General features: G+C 45.2%; 1 protein-coding gene across 1 annotated transcript in view; it reads left to right on the top strand.

Moving 5' to 3' along the window:
- The window catches only part of LOC126190822 (venom dipeptidyl peptidase 4-like), a 382,023-nt gene that overhangs the window by 87,129 nt on the left and 276,359 nt on the right, over positions 1–18,535 (top strand). The window contains exon 4 of the mRNA XM_049931391.1: positions 5,330–5,410. Coding sequence (XP_049787348.1) covers positions 5,330–5,410 — 81 coding nt within the window. The remainder of the gene's footprint in view (positions 1–5,329; positions 5,411–18,535) is intronic.

Consider the following 18,535-nt stretch of genomic DNA (forward strand, 5'->3'; position numbering starts at 1 on the left):
CAGGACATGCTTATGGTCCAAGATGCGAAGTACAGTCAACACACCGCCAACTAACGAGTAACTTATTACTAGGATAAATAAAAAACGTGAAATCTATAGTTGGTAGATGTTCCCACATGGTTGTGGGAACATATCAGAGTTGGAAGGTATAAACAAAAGTAGCGAAGCTCATCTGGTAAACATAAAGAGCATATATTTATGGGAAAATATCAGAGCAGCCGCAGAAATCAATTCTGTACACATGTCAACTCCCTGTTGCAGATCTCATTACGGTAGAACATGCAGAACTGAGCCAGACTTTGAGTTTCCATCAAGTGACCGCCACTGGAAAGCTCTCTGATGTGCCGTAGCAGAACACGGAATTGTTTCTGAACTTCGAGTTTCCAGTCTGCACCACTTGTTGAGCCTCATGTTGGTGTGAAGCGAATAGTACTACACTTTTCATGATCGTCCTACCCAAAATGCATGCATGTATATCATCAGGATGTTTTAGTAGGCTGGTTCATAAGACACGCAAATATCATCGTCTGAAGCCAAACAACGCATAGGTATGCCAGCCATGTGACCTTACACATACGAAAACCTATCGCAAAAATATGAAAAATGACATAAAGTTGGCAAAAATCGAGGAAACCCTGGTATAATTACGACAAATTGATGGAAAATACGTAAGTTCGAGGAGAATAGGATGAAATATGTAAAATCGTGAAAACCTAGCGAAATTACGTAAATTGATTGAGAATGAACAAAATTAGAAAAAAAAACACGAAATGCAGGGAACTGAGGTGGGTTGGGGGCTCTCGGACACTCAAGATCGAGAAAACCTTAAAATTTATACTCTGTCTGCATTCAGTTTTAATTCCCCCCCTCCACGTGTAAACTACGTCGGTTTTCGTAACACATACTTCAATAAAGGCGATATAAGTATTACACAGAAGCACTGTATTAAAGCAGGTGAAACATATGTATCCCAATCCAGGACAGTGCTCTCATAGACGCAGTCGAACGTAGATATTACCGAATTAGGGTTGCTTCTCTCAAGCAATGTCATTCCGTAACTATTAAGGAGATGAATCAGTGTGTTTAAGGGACTTAAGCCACTTCTTCGCGTGTTCTGTAGGAGAGTGGATTCATGCCACGTATGTCTACCTCAATAGTGTGAGAATGGGGTACTCCAAAGGCGTGGTGTTAAGACGAAATCGCTGTATTATCCTGCACATGAGCAAAACTACCTAACATCAGTCCATGATTTCTGTATGCAAGAGGAAGTGGTGTATGCAGGTCAGTGGTGATGCTACTGTAAACCTCAATAAGACTGTTACATTTCCTTTGGCTAGTGATGGTGGTGTTTACTCTCTTGTACGAAATCGCTGCTTCTTCGTGTGCATTTTCATGTAGAAGGATGTGGGTGGTAACTCAATGTATCAACTAACGGAAATATTCATGTTGTTTTTCCTCGCTCTGTTTCCTAGCGAGACAAAAAAATGGGTCTGAGCACTATGGGACTTCACATCTATGGTCATCAGTCCCCTAGAACTTAGAACTACTTAAACCTAACTAACCTAAGGACAGCACACAACACCCACTCATCACGAGGCAGAGAAAATCCCTGACCCCGCTGGGAATCGAACCCGGGAACCCGGGCGTGGGAAGCGAGAACGCTACCGCACGACCACGAGCTGCGGACCCTAGCGAGACATGGCCGCATCCATCAAAACCGTGTGATTGAGGATACGTACGTGTCTGAGTTCAAAAGAGGTGTAAAGCCCATCAACTTCCTAAGAACAGCGATCTCCCACATTGGTTTATAAGGAGTTCAAGCGGCAGATATACACCGACGATATCTTCACAGAGAGGAACTGCTCGGTCACTTCTTAGGACACCAGAATAGTGTAGAAGGAAGTAATTTTATCATCTTATAGTTTGTCACTGTAGTGATTGGGTTAGAAAACTTGCAGGGTGATTGTATGTCAGATGTTGGACATATATGTCCTGCATTAGAGCATTAAGAGCATTGCATTCTGCACGACTAACACTTCAGAAACCATTCTTCCATTCCTCATGTACGAGACTATAGACACAATCCTCAGCTGTAATGCTCTTATTAAACTCCTCTCTGTCCAGCACCAACATCTCGTCAGTTGACCACGTTTCCTGGGAAAAATATAGTATATTCCAATCCAGCCTTTTTCATGCCAGTTCACAAGTGGAGCAGAGAGATTTCTTTCGAATTGTAGGTAAAGCGATCATCCTATGTAGAGATACTATTTATTTTGAGTACGTACGCCACTAGTTTCGAGTGGCATTGTGATTTTTTTTCCCAGCTGGATAACGGGAGTTGTATAACATTATCAATTTTTGAGCTGTATTGCGATTTTAGGCGCTCCTTGTCTAGTGCTATGCTTATAGATGTGTAATTAGGCCCAATCTTTATGATTAATTGAGTAATTAGGACCTATCTTCTGTTTCAGTTTTGCAGCCAAAATAAATAAAGTACATTAACCTAACCTCCCTCTCCTGCAGCTGGACAGAGACTGACCGTTTCCAAGTGTAGGGGGGTGCAATTGGGCTTTCTGGTCAGAAGGACAGGAGTTCGAATCCCACCAGTTCTCTAGTGGCAGGGTGGGATGGGACGTCGGCAAAGTCTTGGGACAAAGAAATTATGAAACGTCCCCTTAGAACCATTTTATACATGACTGTGCTTAAACTGACACACAATATTTTTTAGCGCAACGCAATCTGACTTTCAAAAATCCCTACAAAAGAATGGCCCTTACTAACATTAACCTATATCTTTCACAAATCACTTACCTCACAAAAATCTTGGTTACTCGAACTACTGCAATACAGCTAGCGCCACTACTGCCAGCTAAATAAAAGAATCAAACTACGGAAGGCACTAACAACTGATAGGCATAGTTAGCAAATGAAAGATTTTGATAGAGAGCAAACAATGTATTTACCTTAATATTGTTCAAAAGTCGTATTATATATATCAGTTCATGACATCCAGTCTTCCAAATGTCCAAACTCCGCCATCTCTCTCCCCACATCCACCACTGCTGACGGCTCACCTCCAACTGCCCAACGCTATGCGCTGTTAACATCCAGCTGCCCAACACTACAATGGTAGACAACAATGCAAACTAGCCACAGACTGCACACAGCACAGCCAGTAATTTTCATACAGAGCGCTACGTGGCGTTACCAATAAGAAAACCTAAACAGCCTACTTACAAAATTCCCACCATATGTGAATTTTCCGCCAGAATTCGAAATTCCCACCTTAGTTATAAATTCCCGCCAATAGAGTAGGTTGGGGAGGCTACAGGGACCCATGTGCTGGCTGGGCAAAACCCATGACGTCATATGTGGGTGGGAGGTAATTAACTGATAAATTAATTTGACATCAAAATTGTTGTAGTAACCCTATTACCCCACTACGATAGTTAAAGTTAATTGTCTTTGCTTCTGCTTGATTTTATTGTACGGCACTCAGTTTTACAGTGTGTACGGAAGCCACTCTGCGTCCCATGTTGCACTCTTAATGAAACCTTTGTGCTGATTTAAAGTATTTCCAGGCTGTTGTAAATGGTAGGTAAAATTCTCAGTTTCACCCAACATGGTTAAGAGGTGTCCCTTAGGTGCATCGAGCTGCAGCTCGCAATGCGTATCTGTTGTTCCAACAAAATGCTTCGTTAAGAGATTGCACCAAACGCTGTTTAATTATTGTGAAGGGTTTCGTAGGTGAAATAAGCAGGAGGTTTGAAATATGTTTCAAAGGACACGATTCAAGTTATAATAGTAAAACAACGTGTGGTTAACATCTTCTAACATTGAAGCACTCTGTTGAAACTGCTGCCTAGCAATGTTGGATGAAAGTGAGATTTTTACATGCCGTTTAGAAGAGCCTGGAAAGGTATTAAGTCAGCAGAACGGATTTATTAACAGTGGATTTTTTTAGAAACTTTGAAGGCCTTTTTTAACTCTCCACCTGGATACAATGTATGTATGAGCAAGAGCCTCGCCCTCCGAGGAGAGACAACGGCTGCACGTCGACTCCCACACCACCCTAGCAGCAAGCCAACGTGCGGACTGAGGAACTGCGCAATGCACAACGCCGCCAAGCAGAAGCAAACAGCAGTTAACTGTAACCGTCACAATCTGCTCTCTGTGAATTAAGTTGCTCGCATATTTTGTCTTTTATAGTTTTATTATTGCATACCTTTTATAGTTTTACACTTCCAATGTTTTCCATTTCCAATATTTAAAGCCACTTAATTCATTTTTAATTAGTTTACTATTTCCAATCATGTGATTTTACTACTCTATAGCTTTTGCAGTTTAAACAATCGTTTTTCGATGCTCTTAATATTTTAACTATAGCTTTCGTATGATTTTACTTTTTATAGTTTTAAAGTAAGGCCCTGTCTTGTTAGACAAGAAACAGCATTGTCTTACCGATTATAAATCCATTGTCGTTATCACATTTCTCCCACTTAGTCCTACATTTTTAATATTTTAACCATAATGCCTAATCATTTATTTTTCTTAATTTTACAGAAGTTACTATCATATCTTATCGAATGTAATTACGTTAAGTCCAAGGGTCCTTTCCACTCCCCTTCCCTGCCATCTTTTCCCCTCCCGCTCCACTTTTCTCCCCTTCTCCTCTCTTCCTTTTTCCCTCCTTTCCTCTCCCTCAGTCAAAAACGAGGACTGCAGTTGTGTACCACAAGATTCTGTTGTGTGGTTTGGATACTAACACAAGGGGTCGCTGACGCAACTACATTGGTAAACCAACGTTAGCGTACAATATGCTTATACTTTTTGTAAAACAATAGACAGTACATACTTAATTTTACTTTGTTTTGAATTCTGAAGCTGGTACTGGGATATCGAAACTTGTCATACTGTAAAAAAAGTGCAGTTCTTACTAAAAAATAAACGACATATTAAAATTATTTTAAAATACCTACACCTTATCGCCTACTCGTGGTTTCATCTCCTTTTAACTACTTTCCATAGATGCTCATGGCAGCAGATCGCCGACAGCTGACCTTCTCTAAGATGCACGTTCCTGTCTGATCGACCATAACAACCTGTCCTCTGTCAGCGCGCCTGAGTCAGTAGATTTCCCCATTTGTGGCCCGCATTGTGGCTAAAATGATTTCCCACTCGCCTCTGCTCTACTTCTGTACCATACTTTCCTTATCGTACCATGTATCAGCAGTGCCACCACGTAGCATTGAATCTCGCAGTGGGTGGTGGTGGTAATATTTTGGCTTATCAGTGGATATATTTTCTGAATTAATTGCCTATTTTGCAGGTATTCGCAGAATACAAGCCACTGAAACCAAAACTGTCGAGCAATTGGAAGTACGTGCTTTTTGGCTACGATGCACAGTGGGTAAGTCTGCCTTTCACAAACCTCATAGACCCTAAAGAGTTTTTTCCTCTTTAAACAGATATGTTGTAAGTAAGCTGTTTAGGTTTTTATGTTGGTAACGCCACGAAGTGCTCTGTATGAAAATCACTGACTGTGCTGTGTGCAGTCTGTGGCTGCCTGTACTCGTTGTTGGAAGATATTCGCCAGTGCAGTGTTGGGTAGTTGGATGTGAACAGCGCGTAGCGTTGGGCAGTTGGAGGTGAGCCGCCAGCAGTGGTGGATGTGGAGAGAGAGATGTCAGAGTTTTGAGAGGTGACTATAAGCGGACGAACTGGACGTGTGCCCGCCAGAAAAAGGAAATTTATAAAGATGGAGGTCATGAATAATGTTTAAAAATCATATACATATATATGATTTTTGAACATTATTAAGGTAAATACATTGTTTGTTCTCTATCAAAATTTTTCATTTGCTACCTATGCTTATCAAAAGTTGGTGCCTTCAGTAATTAGAATCTTTTATTTAGCTGGCAGTATTGGCGCTCGCTGTATTGCAGTAGGGGATATTTCATGCAAGTCACGTACTCACACAGTTTTCTCTTTACTTATTCTGATCATTTCTAAACTGACACACAATATTTTAGCGCAACACAATCTGACTTCTAATAATCCCTACAAATGAATAGCCCTGACCTATGCCCTTCATGAATCACTTACTCACAAAAATTTTCGTTACTCGAACTACTGCAATACAGCGAGCGCCAATACTGCCAACTGAATAAAAGATTCTGACTACTGAAGGCACTAACTACTGATAGGCATATAGTTAGCAAATTAAAAATTTTGATAGAGAACAAACAATGTATTTCCCTTAATGGTATTCAAAGGTCATAATGACATCCAGTTTAACAAATTTCCTTTTTCTGACGGACACACGTCCAGATCGTCCGCTCATATTAACATCTCAGAACTCTGACATCTCTCTCACCACATCCACCACTGCTGGCGGCTCACCTCCAACCGACCAACACTATACTGGCGAATAACTTCCAACAACGAGTTCAACCAGCCACAGAATGCACACAGCGCAGTCAGCGATTTTAATACAGAGCGCTACGTGGCGTTACCAACATAAAAACCTAAACAGCCTACTTCCAATGTGCCTAATCATTGACGTACACGTATCTTACACAACTAACCCCTTCAATAATTCCTTACAGATATTTTAATAGAATCAATTTTTCCTAAAATTTACCTGATCAATATGCAACGTACATGGACAGCCATAAAACAGTCATCATGTGCAATGGTGGCCATGGTTATAGGGATCGGTACCCATGCTTTAAGGAATGTGTAAATCACCGTCTCAGCTGCTGTTAAGGAAAATGCTTTAGTTAACACTCATCGAACATCGTAATATGATGTCAACAAGCAGCTGGCCATGATGGTGGCCGGTCGCATTCTCTACGCACTTTGACATCCAGTGCCATCTCTGCAGCACGGGGTAGCCGCGCGGTCTTAGGCGCCTTGCCACGGTTCGCGTGGTTCCCCCCGTCGGAGGTTCGGGTCCTCCCTCGGTCGTGGCTGTGTGTGTTGTCCTTAGCGTAAGTTAGTTTAAGTTAGATTAACTAGTGTGTAAGCAGTTTCGTCCCATAAGAACTTACCACCACAAATTTCCAAACTACGTGTTGTTTGGATACATTATTTCCTACGTAGCTAATAATGCCTGTTTAATTTGTTGTTCAAAAATATCGTGCTTTTTAAATTTCATTCATTTCGTGGCTCCTGTGATATAAAACTTACATTCAGTGAATATCTGTCTGAAATTACATTATCGTGTTTACGTGCGTCTGCCGTCTAGAATTTTGCACCTCAGTGGAATATAAGAAGTATACAGTAGTTCCTATTTTATTGCAGTTTAAGTGTGCATTATGGTTTGCTTGATTCTGTAAAGGTAGCGCTATGTGTGATAAATGCGGATGTGGCTGTAAGTTGGTCAATCTGGGAGAAACATGTCAGAACTGTGGGTTGGTGTTTCATTGGAGAAATTGTAATGGGGAAGCCAGTGAAGTGACAGACCAGGATCTTCCACGGACTTTATAGATTATTCAGTCGAGATAAGAAGGTCATGGAACAGTGAAGGAAGATTTGTGCAGGCGGATTTAGAAATCACGTGTATCGAATTAGGTAGCTTGAAGGCGGAGGGAGACAATGCTAAAAGGGAAGAGGTGACAAATAATAAGCAAAAGGGAGAAGATCTCAAAAATTCATTTCTAATTTCGCTTTGCAATAAGTTTGACTTCTTACCTGAAACAGGAGACGAGTATCAACCAGTTTTTGAGCAAAGTAGAGTGCAGCAGACTCGTACGAACAGCTTTCAGGCTTGGTCGGCAGAATAATAAGAATAATGCCGTGTGACACGACGCTCTGGTGCAAGTCTTTCAGTTGGACGCCACTCGGGCGACTTGTTCGTCCGTAAAACCAACGGCGCCCGCTTTCCCCGAGCTGTCACCCAACCGAAAGCAAGCCAGACCCAACTTTACATAACTTCAGTTGTGTGGTGGGAACCGGTGTTACCGACGTGGCAGGGCCGTTTGGTGGTCGGCAGAAAGTCCAGTAGATACGAAAAAATCCTTCGTAGGTAACAGTCACAGGAGGACTTAGGCCGAATACTACAGCAAAATCTAACTGTAGAACGCCGGCCGAAGTGGCCGTGCGGTTAAAGGCGCTGCAGTCTGGAACCGCAAGACCGCTACGGTCGCAGGTTCGAATCCTGCCTCGGGCGTGGATGTTTGTGATGTCCTTAGGTTAGTTAGGTTTAACTAGTTCTAAGTTCTAGGGGACTAATGACCTCAGCAGTTGAGTCCCATAGTGCTCAGAGCCATTTGACCCATTTTTTTTCTAACTGTAGAACACCAGGCAGGCTACGTGCGTCGTGAAACCTAGTGTAAAGTTTAGCCGGGTAACAGAGAACAAAGGGGTTTTCGCAGAGACTATGATGAAAAAGATGGTTTGCTTATATTGGGAGGAGCAGGAACCAGCCTGGCTAACAACTTAGCGTATAGTATTAAAGGGTATCTGGTTGAAATAGATGCAGCGACAGTGCACACTCACGTGTGATTTGTGGAGGTTTTGCAGCATTCAGAGCAGCTCTGGGTTAACACAGCTGGGAGCTGTGTAAACAAAGAGAGGACTGGATTATTTTTTTTTGTACCTCCCACCACGGAAGTCGAACACGCGCCAGAACAAATGGACGTGGTCAGCCCATAGAGGGCTCCGCGTCCGTGGCGGCTATTCCGTGCAGCGCTCTCGTGCAGCGAGGGCGCCACCGCTACGCCACGTGCAGACTGTGGCCAACAGCCGCTCCATCCGGTTTCGTATATAGGGACCCACTCTGCCCTAGTCCAGGAGGGTGCCCTCCTTTTTAACCAACGTTATAAAGTTGACCCCTCCCGTTCCCCTCCTCAATCCCTCCACTGCCAAAGGTGCTTGCGGTATAATGCACACCCGACATGTGAGTGCCGCGAGGCCCCCACCTGCCCGCACTGTAGGCAAGCCCACTTTTTACGGCAGTGCCCCAATCTCCAGTCCCCCCCTTCCTGTAATACGTGTAACCTCCCTCATCCTACATACTCCCAGAAATGTAAGGCCCGACCCCCTCTACCACTCCTGAACTCACCGTTCCTGTCCGCCCTCTGGACGCCCCCACCCCTCCTGGCAATTCCCTTCGCCCGCCCCCTACCGCTGAGGACATTATCAGATTCCTCACCATAGTCCTTCAGAGTGTTCATCCTTTTCAGTGCCCGCACACCACCCAACAGATATCCCTCGCCGCCCGTTTCGTTTTCCAACTGAAAATGTACGCCACCTACTCCAACAACCAGGCCCATTTCACCTTCTCCCGTCTTGACACCCTCGTTTAAATCCCTGTCATGGCGCGACAGCACCGTATACTTTTCAACAACATCCGCTCCCTTCCCGCCAACAGGAACCTCTTCCTGCACACCCTTGCCATCCACCGTGTGGAAGCCTTCCTCCTCAATGAAACCTTCCTCCAACCCCACCACACCGTCCACGCTTCGCCCTACCTCCTCCACCGCTCCGATAATCCCCTCCCGATTGCGCGAGGCGGAGTTGCCATTGGTCACCACCGCCAGATACCCGTTCGGCTCCAGCCTCTCCTTCCCGACCCCACCGAACACCTGATCCTTAGTCTCTTCTTCCCCGGCCTTACCGTTACCTGCGCCACCATCTATGTCCGCCCTAACGCCCCTATTCCCTTCGACTTCCTCTCCCACATTGACCGTACCTTCTCCTCCTATGTGATCGCCGCCGACCTCAACATCCATAGTCGTTCTGCCGCCCAGTTACGGCGGTGGCATCGGTTCCTCTCCTCCCTTCAAGGCGACCTCATCCCCATCCCCCAGCACACCCATCCCAAATCCAACTCCACTCCCGACGTTATCCTTTCCTCCCCTAACCTCCTTGGCCGCATAACGGTGGATATCCTGGAGCCTATTGGTAGCGGCCATCTCCCTGTCCTCACAATTTCAGATGGTCGTCGCCCCCGCCCCGACCCTCGCAATGACCCTCCCCCTAAGTACATCCATGACTATTCCTGTGCCAACTGGAATGCCTAACGGGATACCCTTTCCACCCAGGTCGATAGCCACCCCTTCACCTACCACCACCCTGACGATTTAACCCGTGCCGCCTCCTTTCTACAGCAGACCTTGTCTGAGGCCGTGGAGGCCCACGTCCCTACTGTCGCCGTCCACCCCCACCGTCCTACCTTACCCCCACAGGCCGTCCTCCTTCTCCGTGAATCCCGCCATCTCTATCGTGCCTTCCTCCGCACGCGTGACCCGGACACACTCCGACGCCACCGGCAACTCCAGCGACACATTCGTAATTTGCTCGTGGCTACGAAACGCCGGGACTGGCGACAGACATGCACCCATTTAAATGCTACCCTACCTATCAACTCGTTCAAGTTTTGGTCAGCCTTTCGTCGCCTTACTGGAACTAAACCCTCCCCCCACTATCCTCTTCTCCATGATGAGCACCCCTTCCCTGACTCCCTTAGTAAGGCCAGTCACTTTGCCTCCTACCTCTCCGATGTTTTCTCCATCCCCGATGATCCCTAGTTCAATTACTCCCTCATCCCGGATGTCTGCAATCGAACTGACACCTCTGTCCCTCCCCTCGCACCTGGTTTCCAGTACTTGGACAACATTGCACACACGGAACTCAATGCCCCTATCACTACACAGGATCTCATTGCTACACTCCGCACAAAACACAACATCACTCCTGGTCACGATTGTGCCACCTACCGTCACCTTCGTGAAGCTCCTGTCTCTTCCTCTCCACCCTGGCCAGGCTCTACAATGTAGTCCTGTCCACCGGTTACTACCCCGACCTGTGGAAAACCTCCCGTATCCTGATGTTCCTTAAACCTGGCAAACCACCGTCCGCCATCTCCTGCTACCGTCCCATCAGCCTTACCTTGGTCTTCAGCAAGGTCCTGGAATCTATCCTCATCCGCCGCATCCACCAGCACCTCCGCCAGCACCGCCTCCTTCCCATTACCCAGTGTGGCTTTCGGCCTTCCTTCTCTTCCGACAATCTTCTCCTTCACCTCACTCATCTCCTTTCCGACCAGCTTAATTCCCGTCGCTCCGCAATCTTCCTCTCACTGTACCTCGAACGAGCTTATGACCGTGTATGGTATTCCGGTCTCCTCTTCAAGCTCCAAACCTTCGCCCTTCCCATTAACTACGTCCGTCTGATCGGCTCCTTTCTCTCCCACCTTCCTTCCTACGTCACCATCCATAACACCGACTCCTACACCTTTTTCTCCTCCGCCGGTGTGCCCCAAGGCTCCGTCCTCTCCCCCCTTCTGTACCTTTTGTATACGGCGGACATGCCACCGCCGTCACCCCCCGTCCACCTACTCCACTTTGCCGATGACACCGCCTTCCTTGCCCTTGCCCCCACCCTGCAGCGCTCCCAACACCTTCTCCAATCCCATCTTGACCGGTTCACTGCTTGGTGCTACTAGTGGTTGCTCAAGGTCAATCCCTTCAAAACCCAGGCGATCATTGCAGGCAAAACCACCCCTTCCTTCCGCCTCCTTGCTTTCTATCTCACCGTCTATGGCCGTCCTATCGCCCTCACTCCCACCGTTAAGTACCTTGGCGTCACCCTCGACCGTCGCCTCTCCTGGACTCCCCATCTCCAGACAATCCAAGCCAAGGCATGCTCCCAACTCCGTCTCCTCAAGCTCCTTTCCGGCCGTACGTGGGGTCTGGACCCCTCCATCATCCTCCACACCTATAAATCCCTCATCCGCCCTATCCTTTGTTACGCCCATCCGGCCTGGATCTCCGCTCCCCCTACCTTTTATAAATCCCTACAAATCCTTCAACGCCATGCTCTTCGCCTCGCCTATCGCATCCGTCTCCCCTCCCCCACGCGGATCCTGTATGATCTCATTCCGTTCCCCCACCTCCTCCTTTTCCTCGAAAGCATACGGATCCTGTACACCTCCCGCAAACTTGATCCTCCTCATCTGCTTGTCTCACCCATCCTCTCCCACCCCCGCCCACTGCCACGCCTGTATTCCCACGTCCCACCCGGTCTCCATCTCTCCACCCTCCTTACCCTCTCCCAAGGTGGCTTCCGCCAGCTCCCCCTCCCTGATGATGTCCTCCTCCCTTCCATCTACCCCTCCTATAAACTTTGATCCTCCCCCCCACTTCCTGTGTCCTTTCCCTTAGGCACCCTCCCTCCCTTCTCTCTCCTTTTCCCCCCATCCCCCTTCCTCCATCCCTCTTCCCCTGGGCTTCCCCTCCCCCTTCCTTCCTTCCCCCTATCTCCTCTGCCCATGGCATCTCTGCTCTCCCCTCTCCCTCTTCCACCTCCCCCCTCCTCCTCTCTTGGCAGGTCCCCAGACTCGCACACGCTACGTGGACTTTCGCCCCCTGCTCTCCCCCTCTCCCTCTTCCACCCCCACCTCCTCCTCTCTTGACAGGTCCCCGGACTCGCACACGCTACGTGGACTTTCGCGCGCCGGAGATCATCGCCCTCAGTGTCTCGTGTGTGCCGTCGTGTTTAGTGTTTAGTGTTCACCGTTGCACTCCATCGTTCACCGGTGCCATCGCCATCTTCAGTGTTTGTGCGTCGTATCAACAGTTTGCAGTGTGGATTATCGTCGAGTGTGAACGGCTCCGTGTTTGTCTTTATGTGTCTAATGTTTTATTGCCCACCGTTCTGTAACTTATGTGTATTCTTACTATTTTTTCTCATTGTGTATTCTATGGCTGAAGAGCAGCGTAGAGTGCTGCTGGCAGCCTGCCTGTTGTACAGGTTTTAAACTAACAATAAAGTAAAAAAAATCCTAGTCCAGTCAGTCTGGTACTCACTCTGGATTGTTTTTCTATCTCGGCGGTACTGCGTTCTGGTCGTTGCTCGTTGTTGAAATTGCCTGGCTCTGGTTCCGAGTGGATTTACTGTTGGTGTTTGATGTTGTGATTTCTACAAGCCTCCGTTGTTTATCTTTCCTTGTTGTGTCGGTCATAGTCGGTCGTGGTCGGTTGCAGTCGATTGTAGTCGATTGTCGTTGGTCTGTCGTCCGACTCGTCCTTGTTTACCCGGTGGTGCGTGCTCCACTGCCGGCGGCTTCCCCGCCTGGCGGCTCCGATCCGCAGACCAATGCGTTCCCGCAGTTGGTTTTGGTTACTACACTTTTGACTGAAACAATGTCTCGTATCTGTACTGTACCTGTTGCTGCAATTGGAGAATGGGAATACACGTACCACTGTCTGCACCTGAACAGGAGGGGGAAGGACAGATTAGTTGAGCATGCAAAATGTATAAGAGGGTACCACAAGAAGGCAAGGCAAAATCGCTGTGGAGGCAGAGGGGCAAATGTTTTAGGTTAGAGTCGGATTACAGAGACTGGAATTATTATATTTGGTAATACACGTACCACTGTCTGCACCTGAACAGGAGGGGGAAGGACAGATTAGTTGAGCATGCAAAAAGTATAAGAGGGTACCACAAGAAGGCAAGGCAAAATCCCTGTGGAGGCAGAGGGGCAAATGTTTTAGGTTAGAGTCGGATTACAGAGACTGGAATTATTATATTTTGGATGTTTCGGTCTGATTTCTGTAGTAAATTCTCCAGTTCGTGTGCAGCAAGATGTTGGACCGTGACTGATAGAATTTTTATAGACAGTGCTCAGGCTGAAACAATCAATGTGTACCAGATTGTTAATGGAATATCTGATCTTTATTTCGATTAACTCTGCAACAACAGTGTAGCAACTTACAGTACTTATGCTTGTTCATAGAAACCAGCAAGGCTTATTAATGATAACAGGATACGATATTGTAAAAATATGTTAAAAGTGCTGGGATAAGGTAGAGATATACAGGGTGTTACTAAACCATTCTTTCAAATTAATACAGGAAGTAGAGAACATCAAAAGACTCGCGAGGTTAGCCGACAGTGCTAATGCGCTGTTTCCTGTGCTCGAGTAGGCGCGCCGGTCCCAGATCGAATCCGCCTGTGGGCGGTGTGCCGGCCAGCTTGGATGTGGTTTTTAGGTGGTTTTCCACATCCTACTAGGTGAATACTGTGCTGGTCCCCACAACTCGCCTCAGTAACATGACTCGCGGACATATAAAAGACGTTCGCACTATTTCATGGTTTACACTAGAAGCAGACAGCTGGGGTACACTGATTCCATCCCAGGTTGGTGGCAGAAACGGCATCCGGCTACCCCTTTAAACTAGCCATGCCAAATCCGTTGTAACCACGTCGACAGTGCGGAAACTGCGGGACAGGGCACAAGCAAAAGAAGAAGAACAAGAAGAAGAAGAAGAAGAAGAAGAAGAAGAGAACATCAAAACAAATATATTCAGTTATGGTATATAAGGTCTCTGACAGCAGTTTCTGATTCTAGAGGCGATTTACACAGAAGGTAGTTTAGCTTGTTAATTACAGCAGTGGCATTCACAGGAACTGCTCGAATGCACGCTGTACATCTTCAGGCAATTGATTGTATCCGTTCTAAGATTCCTGGCATGTCCACCATTGTGCCGTCAGCGAGGGCAATCCTACATCTGTTTCCAGAACAGTTCCATACACCACCTGCTTCGTATGGCCACATAGGAAGATATCCAGACACGCGAGGTTAGGTCACACAGGGCCACCTCGGCCGATCCATCGATTCCCAAAGGTGGCTCTCAGATGATTCCTCACAGCAACACCGAAATGGGCTGGCGCCCCATTGTGCTAGAAATACATCCTTTAACGTTCAGAGGTGCATCTACCAGCAACTCCGGCGGCACATGTTTCATGAAGAAGTGATATTCTCTGTTCGTTGAGACGGAATGGAGGGATGTATGGTTAAATCAACCTATAACCGAGAATCCAGCCCATGCATTAACACCGAGTCATTGTTGATGAATATGAGGTCGAGTACCCCTTGGATTCACATGTGCCCAAACATGTGAACTGTGTACACAGAGCAGTTTTGAATGACAATACACGTTCCCAGACAGCAACACCGACATAACAGCTGAAGCCATTACAAGGTGACTTTAGAGACCATACGTCGAAATACATTTGTTTTGATGTTCTCTACCTCCAGCATTAATTTGAACGAATAGTTTCGGAACACTATGTGTATGGAAAGATATTTGAAATTAAAATTCAGTATATTCCACGGTAAATTTGTTTAATTTTCGAAAGTGGAAGTAGGCCACAACAAATAACTAAAGGGATTAACATATCATGTAAGAGGAAATGGAAAATTTATATAAAGACCAGAATTAGTCACAGTCTGACATTATTTGTATTCTGCAAAACATACTGTTGTATATTAAGGAAACTCATTAAAATGTCCGGAAATATGCACATATTGACAGAAATTAATGATGGAGATAATACGGTTAAAACTATATGGGATATTTTGAAACAGTTTGTGGACGACCAGTTTGTGCATAAGACAGTATCCCAGTTAGATTGAATGACAATGTTTTATAGATAAGTTATGTGTATTTTTAAGAATCGCTTTCTGAATGTAGCCGCAAAAATAGAATTAAATGGTTCAGGTGAAGAAGTAAGAGAATATGTTAAAAATGTCATTCCACAAAACGTTAAGCAGCTAAATGAAACACAATCGTTCTTTACTGAAACTCAGTGAAAAGATTAAAAAAATTATAGACCTCAAAAACGAAATCTCCTATGACGTCAATGGAATTTCAGACATAATTCTGAAAAGTTAATCCAACATAATAAGTAATATCCTTAGTAATATATTTAGTGCATCACGTACAACGCAGATTTTTCCTGACACATCGAAATATGCCACAGTTAAACTTCTTGATACAAAAGGTGTCAAGAAAGAGTCCGATAATTATCATCTAATTTCCTTACTGTCGTCGCTTTCTAAATATTCAAAAAAAGGAATATAATCAAGAGTAGTCTCACATTCAAGTAGAAACTATTGGCTGAACGCCAACGGTCTTGCCGCAGTGCTAACACCGGTTCCCGTCAGTTAAGCGCTGTCAGACTGGGTTTGCACTTGGATGGGTGACCATCCGGTCTGGGGAGCGCTGTTGGCAAGCGGGGTGCACTCAGCCCTTGTGAGGCAAATTGAGGAGCTACTTGACTGAGAATTAGTGGCTACGGCCTCGTAAACTGAGACACGGCCGGGAGAGCAATGTGCTGACCACATGCCCCTCCATATCCGCTCCAGTGACGCCTTGGGCTGAGGATGACCCGGCGGCCGGTCGATGCCGTTGGGCCTTCCAAGGCCTGTTCGGACGGAAATTTTCCTGAAGATATTACAATTTAGATCTGGAACGGTTGTTTATATGGGAATGCTATTTACACAGTCACTCACCAAATATTTACAGTCCTTAAGGAATAAAATACCGCTAGTGTTTTGTGATCTTTCCAAGGCATCTGATTGTATACATCATGTTACTCTCCAAGGAAAACGTATGTTTCATGGAATCGATGTCTTTACAGACAGCTGCTTAGGATCATATTTAACAAATAGAATGCAAAAAGCTATGATGAATAATTCAGGCAATGTTAGAAACAGATAAAATTTTAGGGACTGGGAACAAATCATGAAGTTCTACAGGGTTAAATTTTGGGTGCACTCCTATTCTTTATGTATGTGAATGACCTACCACTTAAGATTCCTCAAGGAGAGCTCGTACATTTTTAGATAGTACTAATGTTGCAACAAATCCCATTAGAGAGAAAGCAACAGAAGAATTTATTAATGATGTTTTACAAAGAATTAATAAGTGGATTTTTGAAAATGGACTCTCCATAAATTTTGAGAAAGCACGCTATATTCAGTTCTACGCAACAAAATAAGTCATATCAACAGTTGATGTAGCAGGTGATTAGGAGTCAGTAAACAGGGTAAAAAGCTCCAAATTTTTGGGTGTACATATTGATGTAAATGCGAACTGGAAGAAGCATATTACTAAGCAGCTCAAACAATTAACTTCATACAGTTTCTTTCTTAACATAACTGCTAGTCTTGGAAACAAACGAATCAACCTCCTGACATATTTTGCACATTTCTATACAATAATATCTAATGGGATATTTTTCTAGGGTAACCTATCACTCTTAGTGAAATTGATTGTGCAAAAGTGATCAGTAAGAATAATGAAGTATTCATCACAGTCATATTGTAAATATATCCTCAATGAGTAAGGCAATTTAATTGCAGTTTCACAACATACAAATCTGCTAATGAAATTCATCATATATAATTCATCACAATTTGACAGAAATATTTATGTCCATATGTAAAACTCTAATGGATAAAAATACCTTTAGCACCAACTAGTAAAGCTGTCAGTTGTTCAGAAAGGTGCTCAATATGTTTCAACAAAAATTTTATCATCTTCCCAACAATATAAAATGTCCGACTGGTTCGTAAACAAGTTTTAAATCTAACCAGAATTAATTTATTCTGGCAAATCCATCTGTTGCCAACGGCCTTGCCGCAGTGGTAATACCGCTTCTCGTCAGATCACCGAAGTTAAGGGGCTAGCGCTCGAATGGGTGACCATCCAGTCTGCCGAGCGCTGTTGGTAAGCGGGGTGCACTCAGCCCTTGTGAGGCAAACTGAGGAGCTACTTGATGGAGAAGTAGGGGCTCCGGTGTCGTAAAATGACATACGGCAGGGAGAGCGGTGTGCTGACTACATACCCGTCCATATACGCGTCCAGTGACGCCTGTGGGCTGAGGAAGACACGGCGGCCGGTCGGTACCGTTGGGCCTTCATGGCCTGTTCGGGCGGAGTTTAGTTTATTTTTTAACTCCTTCTATTCCATAGATGACTTTTTATTTAAAAACTGATAAATTAGTATATTTGCTTAAGAGGGACTGAAAAATTAGTAACATTATAAAGCTAATAAAATGTATGTATCCTGTAAACTTACTCGTTACATATGCTTCTGATATCTATGGAAAGTGTAACTAAATAACTAACTGACCTGTAGTGCAACGTAGCAGAGACGCAACAGGAGCTGAAGCGGTGATTTATGTACTCTCACGGAGATCGCTTATCGAAACAACAATGGCGTCATATCTTGCGTCGTCAATGTTCTAATCGGTGAAATCATTGAAGAAATAACTGCTATCCCAGTTACGCTGCCAGGGATAGGATACAGAATTTTTCAAACACTTCGACAAGTATTCAAAATGAGTGAAGCCTGACGTTCGAGTCCCGGTCTGGTCAGTTTTATTCTAATAGAAAGTTTCACTTCCACGAGAGTTTTCCGTCTGCGTTCACGTATATATTTACAGTTTCAACCAGATACAAGAAAATGAGACACAATACTAGAAAGAAACAGACTAATTAAGCAGTAAGTTAGGTGTGTAAATTATGGTTCAAAAATGGCTCTGAGGACTATGGGACTCAACTTCTGAGGTCATCAATCCCCTAGAACTTAGAACTACTTAAACCTAACTAACCTAAGGATATCACGCACCTCCATGCCCGAGGCAGGATTCGAACCTGCGACCGTAGCGGTCGCGCGGTTCCAGACTGTAGCGCCTAGAACCACTCGGCCACTCCGGCTGGCGTAAATTATAGGAT

This window comes from Schistocerca cancellata, chromosome 6 (assembly GCF_023864275.1).
Source record: "Schistocerca cancellata isolate TAMUIC-IGC-003103 chromosome 6, iqSchCanc2.1, whole genome shotgun sequence".
In the NCBI taxonomy this organism is placed as follows: domain Eukaryota; kingdom Metazoa; phylum Arthropoda; class Insecta; order Orthoptera; family Acrididae; genus Schistocerca; species Schistocerca cancellata.